Source organism: Gracilinanus agilis, chromosome 3, assembly GCF_016433145.1.
Source record: "Gracilinanus agilis isolate LMUSP501 chromosome 3, AgileGrace, whole genome shotgun sequence".
Lineage (NCBI taxonomy): Eukaryota > Metazoa > Chordata > Mammalia > Didelphimorphia > Didelphidae > Gracilinanus > Gracilinanus agilis.
Window position 1 is genome coordinate 393,539,115 of NC_058132.1, and position 19,745 is coordinate 393,558,859.

Sequence of the window (19,745 nt, forward strand, 5' to 3'; positions counted from 1 at the left end):
GCCTGCAGTCAGAAGAATCTTCAACTACTTACTAGCTGTGTGACCCTGGGCAAGTCATTTGATAAATCTGTTTGCCTCAGTTCCTCAGCTATAAAATGAACTAGAGAAGGAATGGACAACCTCTCCAATATTTCTTCCAAGAAAGTCCCAATTGGGTCATGAAGAGTCAGAAACAATGAAAATAAAAATCACAACAACCAAAGCAGATCAGTTTAATTGAGAAAGATTTGCAAATAAGAGTTGGAGAAGGAAATGGAGAATTACTCAAATATCTCTGACAAAAAAAAAAAAATCCCCAAATGGGATCATGATGAGTCAGACATGACAAATGATTGAAAAACAATCTTCTTCTTTATTTTAATCATAGATATTATTCATTTTATTATTATTATACTACAACACTATTTCCTACATGGAAAAGGCTAAGGAGCTTGCTTTCAGAAGAAATGATGGTATTATAGATATTTCTTGGAGAGATTCGAAGCAGGTACAGACATTCTGTAAGTGGTTCCACTCCACTAACTATATGGCGAAGGAGCACTTTTTGGAATAGTTATGGAGCTGGAACTGTAGTTCATAGCAGAAGAAGAAAAATGGTGTTTAATTTTCCAGATGCAGAGGGGCCTGAGGTTCTAGAACCAACATAATAGCCAGAGAGTAACCTCATGTTTATGTATTTTTCCTAATTCTAGGTCAAGGAAAATGTGAGGGGAAAAGAAAGAGACAGAGACAGAGAAAGAAACTGAGAGACAGAGATTGACAGTCAGGGATTGGGGAATCCCCTTCAAATATTTTGTGATGGCAATTCAGAGATTAGAGTACAGGCACTGAAGACTTGGCACAAGAAGCCATGATGTACCCTTACTAAAAAACAAACAAAAAAGTGCTGAGTGTCACTGCATCAGACAAAAGGTATAAGCTGTTGTCATTCCATGAAATGAGTCAAAGAACAGTAAAGACTTAACTATCTTCCTTCTTTTACTTTGCCTGTAGTTGTCAAGCATTCCTACATGATTTCTCTTATTTATTTGAGTTGTTTCTAGTTCCTGATCATGTTTTATGTAAAACTATGTCTAATAATAAATGCTCTGTGATTTATCTTTTTAAATTAATTGTGTACAAAAGGACTGTAATGGAAGAAACTAGTGAATAGCTTAGAATATATGAAATTGAATAGGACAAAGGTTCGAACCTTGGTCTAAAATAGCTAAGACTTCATCTTGACTTTAAAGGAACTGGGTTGGAATCATAAAAGATGCTTTTTGTGGTCTTTTAAAAAACTAATATAACTCTTACAAGTTCCTAAATAACAGAGAGAGATGAACTATGTGACACAAGGCCATTTACCTGTAGGCTCTTGAATTCTAAGAATGTAAGAAATTATAAGGAATAGAACAGCAGGCGAAGCTTCTATCATTTTTATTGTATTTCTCTTCTGTAAGATCCTCAATTACAAGAAAGATTTTATATTTAGGTTTGTAATCCCAGTATCTAGAGTGCCTGGCATACCACGGGTATTTAATAAATGCTTATTGCTTGAATATGGTAATCATTTTGGGAAGTGAGGTATAGAGTCAATCAATCACAAGAAATACTAAGGCTATTAGATTTGTTATTGGCACAGATTTCCTTTCTTCTACTGGTTTATTCCAATTCTGTGCTATTGATTTTAAGTTGCACTTTTCTTCCCAATAGACATGGCGAAAAATATTCTACCATGAGGGGAATAGAAAATTTTTGAGTTCATTCGTGGCTATCTATGTATATTTGGATATACACATATCTGTGTGAGTGTATGTATCTGTGTGTGTGTGTGTCTATAAATGTGTTGTCAAAGTGCCCTAGGATACAAACTTAGGTGGTTAGGTGACCTCAGGTGGAGCTAGTAATAATTCTTAGGTCTATCAGAATCCTTAAAGCTTTAGTACTTTCCTAGCTACATCCAAAACATATGTAAAGGTACCATATCTGAGGCCATACATGTTGTAAAATGTTGTCATTACATTGTCCAGTTATGACTTCCATCCCACTCATTTTTAAATGTCTGTTAAAAAATAGTGTATTGCCTAGATCACAGTGAAATGAAAACTAGGGTCTACTTACCTCATAAACTTAAAAATAACTTTTAAAATGAAGTTTAATATTAACTATATCTTCACAACGAATTAAAATTTTTTACCAAACAATACTGATAGTTATGATAAATTATCAAAACACTGAATTAAACTTAAAACAGCAAAATTTTTCAACTATGCTTTTGACTTCAAGAATCTTATATTCCATCAATATTTAATGTCATATAATTTGTGTTCACAGCAAGAAAATAAATATTGTACAATTGCTTCTATTCACTTCCATTAACACTAAAATTTGGATGGATTTTAAATTATTAAAATCAGCTGAATTCTGTATAAAACCAAAGTTGCCAATTATTAGTGTTATATTGTTATGTTACATGAAGGACGGATTCTTAGAGACCTACTACTTAAAATTTAATTCATGTATTTACAAACATATGTCATTTATAAATATTACACTGCAGCAGTAGAGGAATGACCCAGGCATAATGGTTACCAAATGGTCTTAGAAAGCACGGTACTCTTAAAACTAGTAGTTGTTCACCATCAGTTCACCCCATTTGGAATTTGAATTTTGTTGATTTGACTGCAGTGAACATATGCTGATCTATTTGGGGAAAGTAATATGAGCCCCTGTGACCATTAAATTATGCCATTAAACTGGTTAGAGTAAGTATGTCCCAGGAAAAACTTCAGAAGATACGAGGCAAAGCTAAAACTAAACTGCCATTCTCTAGACCAAATCTCACTGTAAGTACTACCTGATAGGTTTAAGGAGAGAGTAGAGGCATTAAAATTGCTATAAAGAGGAGAAATATGGCAGCTCAGCACTTTATTTCTATAGCAATGCTATAAAAAATCTCTTTCTGAATCTGCCAGAAAATTAAGCAAGGGAATAAATATATAAATAGATAAACTAATAAAGAATTGAAAGAATAAACAAATAAATGAATGAGCAAATGAATGAATAAATTAATACACTGTGAGTGAATTATTGGATGGATAATGAACAAGTGAGTGAACAAATAACTAAATAGTGAAATAGGTAGGTAGTTATCTAGGCAGATAGATGAAACAGTAGCAAAAACAATCTAGAAGTCCCTGTAATGTATTTACATCCCCTGAACATCCTGAGAAGGTATCAAATCTGTCATTAAAATACAATTCAATAGCACTAATAAAGAACTCTCATGGCATATTTTCTTAGATGGTACAAGAAACTTTCATGTTTATTTCTATTTCTGAATCCTATAAAATGGTGTGATTTATTTATTTAAACCATCTAACCTGCTGTGAGATCCTATCTGCAAAATGAAAATTCTGTGGGGCCATTTATGACTGGTTCAACTGGAGAATGAACATTTCATTGTAGGGATTTTCAGTTAACATCATATCCCTTCCAGACTTTGAGACCATTGTCAATGAGTCAATGGTGATTTCTTTTGGACCAAATAGCTATACTTATCCCAGAGATTTTTTACTACTCCTCTATTCCTTTTCAAAATCTCAGGAGGCAACTGGGTAGCTCAGTGGATTGAGAGCCAGGTCTAGAGACAGGAGGTACTGGGTTCAAATATGAGCTTAGACACTTCCTAGCTGTGTGTCCCTGGGCAAGTCACCTGGTCCCCATTGCCTAGCACTTACCATTCTTCTGATATATATATATATATATATGTATGTATGTATATCAATACAGTGTATTGGTTCTAAGGCAGAAGGTAAGTGTTTAAAAAAAATCTCAAAAAATCCCCTTTCACTCATTTCTAGTTAAGCTGCATATATAGATAGCTCTGTAGTTGAATGTCTGATGATAGCCAGCTCCCAAGAACTATAGTTAGACATCAGTGAAGAATCAGATTTTATCACCAATTATTTTATTCACACTGCTTGGCTTAGTAATGTATAACCAGTCTCAATTTTTTTCTTTCTTTCATACTCTTTTTTTCCTTAATGTTTCAAAAATCCAGCCTCCAAGAATTACATATTTCCCTATGTTAATGTAACATTGACTCTTTGATTTACTCAAAGAGTATATCCTTTCCAAAAATTGTGAGGTAAATTAACATTTTAAAATAGCCTTCATATATGAAGTATTCTGTGACCCCTACAGGATTGTAGAAATATTAACTGTCATTTTCATTGTCTAGAAACAATCAAGCAAAACGCATTAACAAAAATTGTCCCTGAAATGATCATTCTGCTTCATTTAACCAAAGTTATCTTTTCCTGTCTACTTGTAGTATCTCCCTTAAGTTAAATATAAATGTAGTGAATTGAGCTTTTCTACAACTATGTAGGCACTACAGACCCTAATAAACATAGAACACTATCATTCTCAAAGAAAGTAAAAACTTCAAATTCCTTATGTATACTGATTTTCAGTGCAAAGGTTTTATATTTTTTACTTATCATGAAGACAGATTGATATCACTTTGCTAATCCCATTTAGTTTATCGAGAATCATAGATTCAGGGAGGTTAAGTGTCTTATTTAAGGCAGAAAAGTGGGTCAACACATGTTTTCAGAATCTACAGATCCTAGAATATGAGTCTATTGATAAATTCACTGAAGAAGCTTTCCTCCCCTTTCCAGTTCATAAAAAAGTTCTTTGAATAATCTCCTCCTCATAAGTAACTTAAGATGTCTAATGATACATATGTCTAAACTGGAATAGAAAAATCACATTTCATTTATAACTCTTTCACAATAAGGAAATGACAATCTTTAAATGCTGGCAAAAGGACTATTTTGTGTTTTGTTTAAAAAATGTTTACCAGATCATTATGGGGTCCCCACAGCTAACAATAATTGATGTTTTGCTCCTGAAAGTTTAAAAATTATATTCAACTTCTTAGACTGTCTATACATACAAAATGAGGAAGGGAGATATTTGATGACATACCTTGGTCTCTTCCTGAGAGTTTCACTATAAAATGGAGTTCTAGACTACATTAGCTAATTAACTTCCCTCCTGATGGACAAATAGTTAACAAAAATATTTATTACTGATACAATAACTAAATTCACAATTTACGTATTAAATAACCATAGTTAAGAGGTAAGCTATAGCATAAAATCAAATTGGTCAAATTGGTCAAAAATCAAATGATTTTTTAGTCTCCTTTACAATCCCTCATTATCACTGAAATATATAATGCAGTAACACAAATTGGCTGCTAAATGATCATGTAGATCTGAAAGAACTGTTTTAGGTTTGCAAGGAAAATCCAGACAGAATAGAAGTTATTCCTTTTGTGTCTCCAAGCAAAGAACCAAAAATGATCATTTGAAGATACGCTTATTTCAGTCAAAGAAAAAAAATGACTTCTTCACATAATTCTGCCTCATGAAAAAGTGGTAAAATTGTGATTTGTAATGTAGCTACCCTCAGTTTTACTACATCCTAGTTATGGACCTTAAGTCACCAACCTTTGTGAGCCTCAGCTTCTCATCAATCAAATGAAGGACCTGACCTGTATGACTTCTAAGGTAGTTCCTAACTTTATATTTATGAGCTTATGACTAATATACTGCTGTATAATGGTTCTTTGGCAATATTTTTAGCTAAATATTCACTTACTAAAGCAGTAACATATTTGAGGGGTTGAGAGGTCTTATATGTTTGCTTTTCTGAAGGTAACTTGACAAAACATTTGAACATCAGTGGTCCTCTGTTTTTTAAGGAGGGTTTGAATGATTTCTAGATTAAAATGGACTTTTTCCAGTAAAGCTGGGTTTTCATTACATTGCACAGCTAGGAGAAAAGTGAGAAATCAAGTGAGTGACCCAGGCAATTCAGCAAAAGCATTTAGGAATATTTATGTTGGGGATACACTAAAGACAGTCTCATCTTTTTAGGAATACAAAGCATATATAACATATTTTTGCCTACTGATGTGGAGTTGGAGAAGAGAGATAAATCGCACAGAGATGAAGAAGCATCTTATAACTTTTCAAAAAAGTTCCTTTTTAGAAAAAATTTGAACAGAAGTAGCAAATATCCAAGTTCATTTGTCTAATTCACACAAATATAAGGGAAATAAGACAGATGGTATTTAGAAAGGAGATAGTTATCAGCAAACCCCTCTTTTATTTCAGATTCAGGGAAAGAAGTTGCCATCTTAAATTTCATCTTTACTGGCCCTGAGCCAAATAATTAACATGTGTGGTAATTACAGTGTAATCAAGTAATCAAGTTTAGTGATATCATTGAAGTGGATATGCCCTCCATCCATGCAAGTAACAACTCTTTTCTGCTTGCCCAAAATCTTGTTCATTTTCCCCTAACAGAGCAAAGAGAGACAGAAACAGAGATAGACAGAGACAGCGAGACACACGCAGAATTTCTTTTTCTGTGTTTCCCTACCACCACCAATCTTTTGATTGACACCAGCTAATCACTATCCCTGGGAGTACTTTAATAAGAAGGAAATAAAAAAAAAACTTGAGGTCGAAAGTATAGGAGAGGAAGAGTTTTGTTGGTACATTTCCTGTCGGTTTCTGAAAATATTTTTTCCACACAGAATAAGGCTGCTAATAATATTTATATTGATGGGAGAATGAAGGACATACCACAGACAGAGAGGATATTCTGATGCAACTTGGCAGCGTGGGTACGAGTCATTTCTGAGTGTTGGAGAAGCCACAAAAAAGAAAATGAGACAAGAACAGATTTCTGCCTTCAAGCTTCTCAATAGTTAATTAAGACAAGATAACTCAAATTTCTCAGATCTTCAATTTAAGTCTAGATGCAGACAGTATATGGGGTTATTAACAAATATTTTGTGAATAAACTATTTTAGGAGGACTTGGCAGCAACAGTAACTGCTTCAATAACAATTTATTCTTTCTGAGTTGACCCTTTTATACCCAGATAACACTGTAATGTAATGGTAAGATAATTGGATTGGGAGTCAGGAAATTTAGGACATAGTCCAAAATGTTATAATTCTTTCTATGACCATGGAACAAATGTTTGTATTTAATTGGTTTCATTTTCCTCATCTGTAAAAGAAAAATTTTGGACTGGTTAGTCTTTGAGCCCTCTTCCAACTATGAAATTCTCTACTCCCTTCAGTGATACAATCTCCTTTGTTCCAAATAGCTTGTCAAGAATTAAGGGACCATTGTGGGGATTTTACAGCATTCATTGCTATTATTTTATTAACCTGGCCATTTAAACAATCAATCAAGTAGTATTCATTAAGGATCTATTAAACATGAGGGACTGTACTTGATGATAGGCATCCAATGACCAAAAATGAAGCAAATTATTTTCATCTAGAGCTCCCCTCTTCCATTATTATTAATTCTTTTCACCCCCTTAAGAGTCTCATCTTTTTATTTCTCATTTTAGTGATCTGATAGAATAATACTAGAAAGAATAAGAAGTTACTCATACCTCATCAAAATTTACAAAGGATAGATTTTTTAAAGTGTTACTCTATTTTCATTAAATTTTATTTTATTTTCAAGTGAATATTCATCTTCTCTCCCTCTCCATTCCTCCTCCAATGAGAATAAAAGAGAAAAAAACTATGGTTCTTTAACACAGATATTTCATATCCTCCCCTCTTCTTTATCCCCAAGAATTTGCACACTTCCACAAGTCCTGTTCTGGAAAACTTCCTCAGAAATATACTGGCTAAACCACTCTTCAATAATGGACTTCCAAGTCGTGCTGTTTGTTTGTTTGTTTGTTGTTTTGGTAATAAAATGTTTCATCTGTCCTATATCATAACGTTTTTTCTTAAATCTAAGTAAATCACTTCTGACCCAAGAGAAAAATTGATCATACTTATAAATATCAGCCAATACATCCTGGCTCTCCTTACTTTTATCTGCTGGCCAACACCAAAAAAGCAACTGGTTCCTTAGAACAAGTAATCTACCACTAATCAATTCGATAACAAGCCATTCTATTGAGAAGTAGGGGATGTGTTAGAGTGGGGGATTTAAAAATCAAGTTGATTGAGTATTGCTGAATCTCTAGTTTCTGTAAAAATGTTTAATGACTACTAAAACACCAACTCCATTGGTTTTTATGGTGGTTGGTTTTTTTTCTTCCCTTCTCAGAATATTTTTGATTTGTTATTTGGTAATCTACCTGCATTAATACTATTTTTCCCTACCTTTAAACTAATGGAATTTTCCATAAATTGCTTTACTTGGTACTAAATTTACAATAGCAGTCATAATAGTGCTTTAAAAGAGAAGTTTTCAGTTGTATGAAACATCTTTTAGTTCTAAATATAGACATGCAGATCTATATATTTCTAAAGGTTTTTTAAATGAGTTCTAAGAAGAATTTATAATTATAAAATACTTGTTTTAATCATATAAATGTTATAGCATAATAATTAGCTCTAAAATAGAAATGAATATCTTTTACCACTAATCTGCACTTCCCTGGGCTTCTCTTTTATTTTATTATATATCTGTCAATGACATGACACCATATACTCAGTCACACAATTTTAATAGTTTAATGTTATATTTCAGCTTTCCATCACTCTAAGCCATACTCTTCAGAGGCAGCTAGTAGTTCAGTAGATAGGGTGCTGGGCTTAGTGTCTGGATGACTTCAGTTCAAATCCACTTTCATATGCTTACTAGATAAGCCACTTCTCTTCTATTCAACTTACAATCTTCAACTATAAAATGGTGATAATAAAAATTCCTACCTTGCTGGGTTCTTGTAAGGGACAAGTGAAACATTTTAAAAACCACTTGGTATAGTTTCTGATACACAGTAGGCACTCTAGAAATTATTCCTTTCTTTTCCCTTCCCTTCCAAATTCAGGGAGTTGCCAAGTCCTGCCAATTATGCCTTGATAATGTCTCCCATATCTATATATTCCTTTCCATTTCCACTCTGACTACCTTACTTCAAACTGTTATACTTTCTTTCCAAGATTGTATCACATTATTCTTGTGTTCAGTTTCTCTGATGCAATCTTTCCATTTTGTATTCCATACAGTCCTGACAGATTAATTTTTTTTTGAATCTGTAGTTCCAAAGATGAGTCCACCTATACTGTCAGTGTCTTCCCATTGTCTACTAAATATTGTCTTTACTTCTTAAAATAATACTCAAGACTCCTTAGGATCTAATAACAATCTTCATTTACAGCTTTATTTTACACTTTTTCTTTTGTATCCACAATATGATCTTGCTCTAGACATAAACTCTATCAGTTATCCAAAACTGGGCCATTCAGCATTTCCCTAAATTTTCTCCTTATTTTCCTATATTTGAGCCATGCCACATCCTCCAAATGGAATGTCTTGATTAATTAAAACTGTGATAATTAATTTGAAACTCATGGTATGCTCCTGGGAAGCCAAAAAAAGGAGCAAAATAAGCAAACACACACTCATACATGTGCCATATAGCTACTTACATGTCACCTCAAACACCAATACTTCTTTGAAACTTTCCCACATTTCTCCAAACCCAAGTGATCTCTCCTTCCCTTCAATTCTTATAGTACTTGATTTATTTCTCTTAGTGTATTTAGCACCTTTTAGCCTTCTACTAGTATAAGGGGGGGGGTAGTAATTGAGTAAATCAATCAAATTACTTCACCCTACCGAAAATATATCATAAAATGTAATACTTTAACCATATACCAATACATCTCCAATCAACATATTCAGAGTTGTACAGTTATGATATACAATACAGGAACTTCTTGAGCACCCTTCAAAGGAGAAAACAGTACAGTGAGAAGACACATTTATAGGAGCATGAACCAGAAAAGAACCTATACTAACCATCCAAGACTAAGGAGACATAGTAGCCATAACCTGGGGACTTGACATCAGTGACATTGTTTTATATACAACATAATTATCCACAAGTCTCTCAAGATCCCAATTTCCTTGGGGGTAGGGATCAAGAATTGTTCATCTCTTCCTCTATACCCCATTTCAATGACTTGACCACAACTGGTGTTCAACAAATATTTGTCAGATTAATTAATATTAAGAGTTATTATATTGGTAATGAAAAAGGACAGTCTGATTTGAAAATATATTTGTGTACTTTGCTAAGTAAGCCTCTGCGATAATTCTAGTGTAAGCTCTGTGTGTGTCTTTATCTTTCTGTCTCTCTCATGCTTGCCTTTAATTTGACTGAATATATTGCTCTTTTCTATAATGAAAATACTGTGGCAATGCTTCCCATAATACAAATAAGTAAGAGAAATGAAGAAATTTTATTTTATACCTAAGTGCATATACACCAAACACCCACAAGCATGCATACACACTGTGTTTAGACAGTACTATAGTGCTACACTTTGGCAGCTTTTAGTATAATATAGGTAGTCAAAATGAATAATTAACCTGTATAACTAAAGCTGATCCTTTATAAAACAGATTCTGTTTGATACATTGAACAAGCAGTTTAAAATTCATGTGAGACTTTGAGTGTTGAAGGCATATATTTTCTTTTTTTAAAACCCTTACCTCCCATCTTAGAATCAATACTGCATATTGGTTTTAAAGCAGAAGAGCAATAAAGGTGAGGTAATGGGGGTTAAATGACTTGCTCATTGTTAAACAGCTAGGAGGTATCTAAGGCCATATTTGAACCCAGGACTTCCTATCTCTAGGTCTGGCTTGAAGGCATATATTTTCTTGGAAAAGGAAGATAACTATTTGTTATGTATTGCTTAACTTCAGTACTAAAGTCTTCTATATACCTTACCATCCAAACAAGCTTCTGGCTACCTAGAATGTCAGTAATAACATTAATATCCACAAATACTGATAAGAAAAAAAAAACGCAATGGAGCCATAGGAATCACTACCTTGAATATTTAACTTTGTGTGAGCATTTAAATAACATAGTTCAGATTAGAAACAAATACTGGCAAGGTATCTACCCTCTACTCAAAACTGAGGTGATTAAATCTCTTTTGATTTAAAGAAATATTCTCTATATATCCAACTAGGTCATATAAAATTTCAGCAATTGCCCAGAACTTTTTTAATCATTTGTCAGATATTTTCCACACAATCTGACTGCAGTTTCAGCTACTTTCATTCATTACTATATATGTGTTTTGCTCATATAAAAATGTGCTTGTTTCTGCTCTTTACAGAGTATGGAATTAATCCCCATTTGTAGAATGAATGAATAAATGCTACTTCACACAAACCCCTGCCTTCATGCCTTTGCACATTTAGAAACCGCCCTTACTCTTAACTTTATAATCATAGATTCCCAAACTTCTGTCAAAAATCTGCATAGATACCCCTTCCTACCTGAACTATGTCTTCATTCCCCCATGGTATTAGTACTCTCTTTTGAAATTATTTTGGTCATTTATATTTTCTTAACTGTGAACATGGTATATACCCTCATCCCAAAAGAATTTAAACAACTGAGAAGCATGGATTACTTCAGTCATGTTTGTATCCTAGCACCTAGGATAGTACCTTGCATTTAATATGCACTCAATAAATGTTTCCTGAATTGCTTTGTCATTAAAAATGTTTTTAAAGCCCCAGGAATATAGCTACAAATGAAATTCTTATTATTTCTATATCTTAGAAAAGGAAAAATGAAAGTTATATATCTAATATCATAGCCAATTTCTATCTTATTCAAGATGTCTTGGGCATTTATTTGAGGCCACACATTGCTATATGACCTAATGTTGTGATTGTGTTGATGTTATATAGAAAATGTTAAATAAAACATGATTCATATTAGCAGAATAGGTAAACATTTAGTCTGTTATTTAAGGTCAATCATTATGTGATGTCCATCCTACCTTTCCAGATTCATTTCTCATTATTCCCACCTAGATGTTCTATATTCCAAATAAATTAATTTTAACCTGCCATCTTCTGTCTGTGCATTCATGTAGCCCAATTCCATGCCTAAATGATTAGGATCATAAGGTTATCATTTCAGAGCTAGAAGAGACTAAAGAGATTAAACTAAAGTATGTAGAGGATAAATTACTTAACAAAGTTCACATAAGTATTAAGCAGCACGCACAGGTTTTGAACTCAGGTCTTCAAACTCCAGATTCAATTCTTTCCATTGAACTCTTAATACCTTATGCACATATACCTCATCTTCTTCAAAGTAGATTTTTTTCTTCCATCAATGTTCAGCTCTCATTCTATCTGCTGCAGAGTGTCTGTCCTGATCCCTATATTTGGAAGTGTTCTTTCTCTCCCAAATTTTCCCAAGACAATTTGTCTTTGTTTTTCCTGTATACCATCATATGCTACAATTGTCATTGTATATTTGGTTTATCCCTAGATGACTCTAAATTCCTCCTAATTAGAATCTTTGTTGCCCCATTGCCTGGTGCTTAACAGTCCCTTAATATATGCTTGTAAAATTGTAAAGATTACATTGCCAAGGAAAGTAATACTCAAATGTAGTTGTATAGCTAATAAAGCACCAAAGAGTTTGTTAGAGAAATTCTTTTAATGCACTCAAAATTCTGCTAGTTAAAAAAAAGGAGATGACTTATTTGCCCCAAAGATTTACCTCTCATTTGATTTATGTTACAGAAAATACAATGGAACTCTTTCATAAGCTACTGGTGGAAAACAAGACTAATCCCAATTTAGAAGTGCACTATGTTATACAAAACCTTTAGAATTTGTACTGGAGTTGTGATATTTTGGAAAGTAATATTGTAATCCTAATATTTGTGTGTGTGCATCTGTGTGTGTACAGTTAACATATTTTACATAGCTAATAATATATCTGTGCATACACATATATACATGTATTGGATCATTAATTATGTTATAGTAAGGTTAAACTAATCTAAATACAACATAGCTCTTATGCATGTGCTTTCTAAAATAAGCAACAATAATAAATTATTGGGAAAATGGCAAACAAAGGTCTTTTTCAACAGTATGCTTTTGGACATGGATGCTTCAGTGGAATTTCCAAATGTTCATGTTGATTTAACTTTAACTTGTAACAAATTATTAATCTCTGTAGGCAGGTAAAATCCATTTTGATTTCTTTTTTTTTTAAGTAAATGTTCCTTACAGGAAGAAAAATAAATAGCGTTTCCATTCCATTTTAAGATTCACAAGGTTCTTTACAAATGTTAACTCATTTTATGCACACACAACTAGGAGATAATGCTATTATTATCCCTATTTTACAGATGGAAAAATTGGTACAAAGTTTAAATGACTTTTCCAGGGTCACTTAGCTAGTAAATGTCTAGATGTTAGCTGATGTCTTCCTGCCTTTAGGTCTAGCACTCTAAACTGCACCATCTAGCTGTCTCAAATTGATTAATATGATTTAGCATATGTCTTGATTAAACTATGAGGTTTCTGAAGAAAATATACTCCCCAAAATATTAATTTGTTTTCTCATTAAGTTTCAGCAGGAGACTCAGTATGTTAGAGGGTAGAGAACATGGGATTTGGAATCAAATGACATGAACTCTCCTACTTGGAACTTGTGTGACCCCGTGCAAGTTAATTACCAACTTCTCTGAACCTCAGAGTTTTCTCATGAAATGAAGCTTAGACTAAAACACTAATGCTCCTTATAAACTCTAAATTCATGGTCCTTTTACACTACTGGAATAAACTAACGAAGGCCTTTGGAAACTTGAGAGACTGTGGGAGGAAAAGGTTCTGCTGAAGTTGAAATGACCTGTTTAATGTCTTTAGTCCATAATATATTTTTAAAAGAATTGCTTTGGGTATGTAATTGATTTCAAAGTGTTTGATACTAAATGAAATTACTATTTATTAGTGTTCCATGTTTGACTCTTTTTTAGACTTTACAAAATTGCTTTTCTTCTACTTACACTGTTTTCCAGTAAGAGAGTGTATGGTAGCGCCTACCAATCTTGCTGAGCTATTTGTAAACACTAGTCAACATCAACTCATTTAAAGCAATGAGCCACAGCTTCCCTGGAGGAAGACACCTTCTGAGCTGGCAATTTTGTTTCAAAAGGATGCTTTAGATTCCAAGCCAGCATGGATGTGGCAATTGTGGATATGAAGCCACCAAATCTCAAGAGTTGAGAAATGTTCTGATAATGTGGCAGGCGGCTGGTTAACAATTAACTAACATTCCACCACTGAGGGTAGATTTTTGATGCCCTGTTTAGGAAAAAAAAAAGATTATTGTGTCACACTACATTTCAAAAGCACTTTTTCAAATAAACTTCTTTTACAGATGGAAAATCAAATGTATTTTGCCTGTAATTGGCATAGACTTTAGGAAACTTCCAAAACTATGTCAGTGATTCACTTTACAAAAATGGCTATTTTTAGGATTCCTCACTCATGGTTATAACCATCTCCCTTGGTGAGGGGAGGGGGAAGCTCTATGTATTATAATCAGCTCATACTTGGAGAATAGTTTATAGATAAATGTACTTCATATATCATAAAAGACTCTACAGGGGTGAACCATGTTGATTGGGTCTTTTCTTAATTTTTGCTTACTCAATAAGGTCACTGACCTCAAAGACAGTCTGAGTTTATTTTTTAAAGTTATTTAAAAGTCCATGAATATAATATGCACATTTTCCCAAATATCACAACATAAAGCCTTTACCATTTTATAAGTGACTAGATTAAAATTTTATGCCTACTCCTTGTATGTGCATATCTTCCTATATATAATTAGTTGGCATATCTGATCTCTTCTCACTTTCATGGCTTTGATAGACCTTAACTTTACAATAATAAGTAAGTAGCAAAAAAAAAAAAAAAAAAGAATGATCATCTACAAGGGCTATTGTTACTGCTATACTCTATAAGGACATGTTAAAATTTTTTTGGCAAAAGAGTACCTACAACCAAGTGGTCTACTACGTACTTCTGAAGAAATCCAGTGACTCATATATTTGTGAATATAACATCTTATGCTCACATAAGCACAAATGTGAATGGTTCCAAGTTTGTAGACTTTAAATGTTTTTCTTCCTCTCCACTTTGAACTTGATGATAAATTCTCTATTTTCCTAATCTGATATTTGGAACACAGAAAAATAAAGAAAGATTCCTTTAGATCTAATTCTCTCACTGCACACTGAATTCCCACCTGAGAGCAAGTAGGTGTATGTTTGTGGGGCATGATAGCAAGAGGGTATATGGGAGAGGGACATTATAGCCGATTCACCCACTCCCAGAATTACTAGTTCATACTACAAGTGCTGACTCTGGCTTCAATAGGTCATGCAAATAGGAACAGAGCTCTGCTCAGTTAAAACTACAAAATGGATTAAAAACATTAAAGTGTGCACATTTTGGAATCAAAATTAAAACGCTGCATTGAAATGTAAGGGATCTGCTGAGGAAGCAGGACAGAAAGAGGGCATGTTGCTGCTGCCAGTATAAATATTCTTGAAAATTTCCTGCTCAGAAAAACATGAACTTTCCATTTCATGGCAGTTCTAATTCTAATTTAGAAAAAGGTTTTTTAATTAAGCCTTGAAGATGCTGTTAAGGGCCTTCAGGAAAACTCTGTCCTTGATAGTGCTATCTGAGGTAATCCACTTCAAGGGACAATGAAGTCCATCTCTTCAAAGCACCAGAAAAGATGCTTTATCCCTGCTTCCTGCAGTTTCTCACAGCAAACCAGCTAAAAAGCAGCTTACTATGGAACACAAACAAGAGAGCAAAGGACTGCAAGCTTCTGTGCTGGCTCTATCTCTTTTCATAAAAAGAGATGCCTTTTTTATGCTTAAAAGTTTTCTTGAAATTTGGGGGAAAAACACAATATTCTAGAGAGGAGAAAGGGATAGGATAGTTTTCCTCTCCTTACAATAGTAAGGAAAGAAACAGATATAAAGAGCTTGTTCAAATACCCTTAAAATAAAACAATCACTATTCTTTTTTAGGAGCTTGTTAACTCTAGCTCTTCTGGGATTTATTTTCTTTTTAATTAACACAAAACTGAGTTGATACTTAGGTATGTTAAGAGAAATGAATGCAATGATAGGAATTTCTTCTGGGGACCAGAAGAAGGAGAATGGAAAAGAATTGGGTCTCCCTTTAATTTTTATCTTGAAATGTTCAGTTTCCAAATATTTAAATCATATGTCTCTATTTCCTTCCCTTTAAAAAAATTATTTCCGTTTTTATTTCTTAAATTAAGCGATAGATGCCTGTTGAGGCAATTAGGGAAAGCTTAACCAACATAACATACTGTTCAACAAGCCCAATCTGGCTGCTCTCCATTCCCCACATTCTTTGGAAACATAAAGGGGGAAGAATATGAAAAGAAAGAGGAGATTTGAAGCCCTTATTTTTTTAACCTATCTGAAAAAGTCTTTATGCAATCAGGGGCTATTATTTCAGGAGACAGTGAGAAAGGGGCAAAAGATTCACGTTGCTAAGGAAACATGTTGAAGCTAACATTCCTACATAAATTTCCATTTATAGTGTGGAGAAGAAAGAAAAGGTATTTTCTTCCAAAGTTTGTTTGGATACCCTGTTACTTAAGGAAGATGTTTTAAAGATCCAGTTCATGCTTCAGCCATAAACAAGTAACCTTCTGCCAAAATGAAGGCCCTAAATAGTGTCCTCTTGCCAGCCCTCTTGATGGTGAATTAAACTCCACCACCAAAACTATTACTATTTATTTTGAGTACACATTTCCAAAGTCCTGTCCAGAGAGAAAAAGAAAAACAGACTAAGGCAAGATATTCGACCAATTAAAACTACTTTCCTCTATGTCAAGGAAACCAGGACAAAGACATATCCAAGGGACTTAGTTTTTAGTGCAGGGGTAAGTTTTGGGGTGTAACTTGCCCACATGCTTAGTGAAGCTTCACGAAGTTGTCTCAAGAAAGCCTAAACTAACCCATGCATAATGAAATCTAAGGAGTGTTATACCATGTCAGTTCTTAGTACCCAAAGTTTTATTTCTTTTAATAGTAAAATCCTTTTTAACTCTACCTTTTCTTAGGGCTAAAACGAACAACCAAAGAATCTAGAATGGTGACAATAGAGTAGCTACAAGAAATCAGGAGGAGGCAGAGGAGGCCAGCAGCAGCCTGTGCAAGAGAGAATACACACCAGGCCCGGGCTAGAGGGGGCCAGTAGGGTCGCCTGGTGGAGGTGGTGGGAAGAAAGGGAGTGGAGAGAAGCAGGCTTAGGTAGGTGTGGAGGGGCGGCAGCGGGTAGCAAAGGGATATTTTGTATGGGAGGAGAAGGTGAGCCACTGACTTGCTCTCCTCTCCCACTTCACTCCCCAATATGAAGCTGATCATTGCAGTTTATACATAGGGCGGGCACAAGTCACAACTTTCTAGCCATCTGTGAGCAGTTCACCCGGAGAAAGAAGAATAATTTGGGGGGTGGGGCGGGATGAGGGTAGAGAAAAGAGAGAAGAGAAATTGGGGATGAGGGGTGGGAATCACTTATTGTACCACCAAAAAAGGAAATTCATGCCACTTTTTTTCTCAGTCAGCTACTCTATTATTTCTCCAAGGCTATTGGAATAAAACACCAAACAAAAACTGGGATGGGAAAACCCAGACAAGGGAACAGTGGACAGCAAGAAAGAAAGGAGGTAGAAAATCTCGGCAAAATTACTCAGACTAAGAAAGAAGGTGAAATGGGGCATGGAATCAAGGAATACTACTTGGGTGAGGGGAGTTGTTTTGCTTTTTCACCTTCAAAAATGGGAACGAAGGAGGCGTTGTTTTTAAAACCTCCACATGGTCCTTGCCGCAAATTATGCCAATTACAGAAAATAACGTATGTTACTCGTGAGCTTAGAGGAATGGTTAAAGGAAAGGAGCAGTAAGGTTTGGGGAGGGGGAAGGGGTAGTGGAGAAAGTGCTCGATCGAAGAAGAGCTTGGTTGGGGAGATCTGGCCCTGGGCCTGGGGTGGAAAAGCCGTTTGGGATGTGCCAAGGGGGAAGCCTGGGACTAAGGATTTGAGTTGGAAAGAGGTTGCAGCCACTAGTTGGGAGAATCACACGGGAGCCAGCAGGGGTTAGCCTGCAAGGAACCAGATACTGTTTGGGGGAGAAGCGGGGTTAGGCGGGGGCAGCACTTAGTGACTAGCAGAAGTAGGGAGGGAGTCAATGCGCTGTGGCATGGGAACAGCTAGGAGCACAGGGAGGAGCGCGGGGCGGGAGAGGGGAGGAGGAGGTACATTACAGAAGAGGTCTCACCGCTACTCAGAGTGGACTCGCAGTGCCAGATGTCTACGTTGGCGGGTTTCCGGCAGCACTCCCACAGAGACAGGTAATATTGATGATCCGCGGTGACCCAGGCCGGGCTCAGAACCGCTCCCAGATCCAGACATAGAGCCAGGAAAATGCATACCAGTCCCACTAGCTTCAGCGGGGTCAGTACCGACACACGCACCTCCTCCATCCCGCTGCCAGCTGAAGCCATGCCCAGGGGAGCCGCTAATAGATATGGCCCCCAGCAATTCTGGCCCCCTCTGGGGTTAGGAGACGATGCAACAACGATTCCAGGAGAGATATGGGGGGAAACACGCACACAATAAAATAAAAATAAAACTCTACCAAAACAAAAATAACAAATAACAAACCAATCCAGTAAGAGTTACACTTTCTTTCTTGCCTTCCTTACCCCACCCCACCCCCAAATCTGCCTGCTTGGATGGGAAAAACGATCAAGAATGCAGCAGCTGTGAAATGTGATACAGGGTGAAGTGTCCTTTAGCGTCTTTTCCAGGTGTTGTACCCACGGAAGGCAACAGAGGCATCGGCAGCTCCGAACGTTGGCTACCAGGTTCCCCAGCGCTTTAGCTCTCTTGCTCTCTCACTGTGTGCAGTGCCCAGTTTCCAGCTCTGCCCAGCTCGCTCACTCCTCCCATTTCCCCTCCTCCTGTCTGCAGGGAGGCGGGGAGGAGAAAAGGAGGGAGAGAGGCAGGGTAGGGCGGCAGCGTCACTGTCCGGGCTTTGCCAAGGATGGATTAGAAAAAAGGCGGATAACTCTGTCGCCCCCAAGCCCTGAAAGCCAAAGGACAGCCGGTGGGGTGGGGTCCCAGACACAAACTCTTTCTCTTGGGTTTAGTAGGCTCCTCACTGAGCTGTTACTGGACAATTCCTAGAAGATTCATTGCCCATCCCCCACCAACCCTTTACTTTCTCTGTCACCTCGCCCTCCCCCAAACCGTGTCATGTGGTTTTTCTTTTTATAGCGGGGAAGGAGGGGTCCTTTTCTAGAAGGCGTCAGATTTTTAACTCCTCCTAGGTTTCCTATCCGCAGCTGTTACTGGCAACAAATTTATCAGCTGCACTGTCAGTATTCAGTCATCCCCCCTGCCCTCTGGTGTGATGGAGAGGTGTTGGTGTGTTAAAGAAAAGTTATTAACATTTTTCTTTACTTTTCTAACCTAGGGTGGTCTCAGTCTTGTTTTTCCAAACCTCATCCCCTCTGCTTTTCCCAGCATATGTCTCTCTCTCTCTCCCACCCCCAATTGATCCGATGCTCTTTCTTCTTTTGACTTGCCTTTTCTTAGGCACCTAGCTACAACAGATGTCCCAGATGCTTTTGAAAAGAAACAAAGAAGGGTATCCTTATACAGCATAAAGTTCCATATGTGAGCTAGTCTGTGAAGTTCATTTACTCAACAGAATTTACTCAGTTCAGTATGTATAAGGGGGGGAGGGGGGACTAGATATAGATATAGAGAGTCATGCCCTCAGGGAGCAG

General features: G+C 35.9%; 1 protein-coding gene across 1 annotated transcript in view; it reads right to left on the reverse strand.

Annotated features, from left to right (window-relative positions):
• The window catches only part of TMEM47 (transmembrane protein 47), a 33,425-nt gene extending 14,591 nt beyond the window's left edge, over positions 1–18,834 (reverse strand). The window contains exon 1 of the mRNA XM_044666833.1: positions 18,230–18,834. Coding sequence (XP_044522768.1) covers positions 18,230–18,455 — 226 coding nt within the window. The 5' untranslated portion in view covers positions 18,456–18,834. The remainder of the gene's footprint in view (positions 1–18,229) is intronic.
• Between the last annotated feature and the right edge of the window lie 911 nt (positions 18,835–19,745).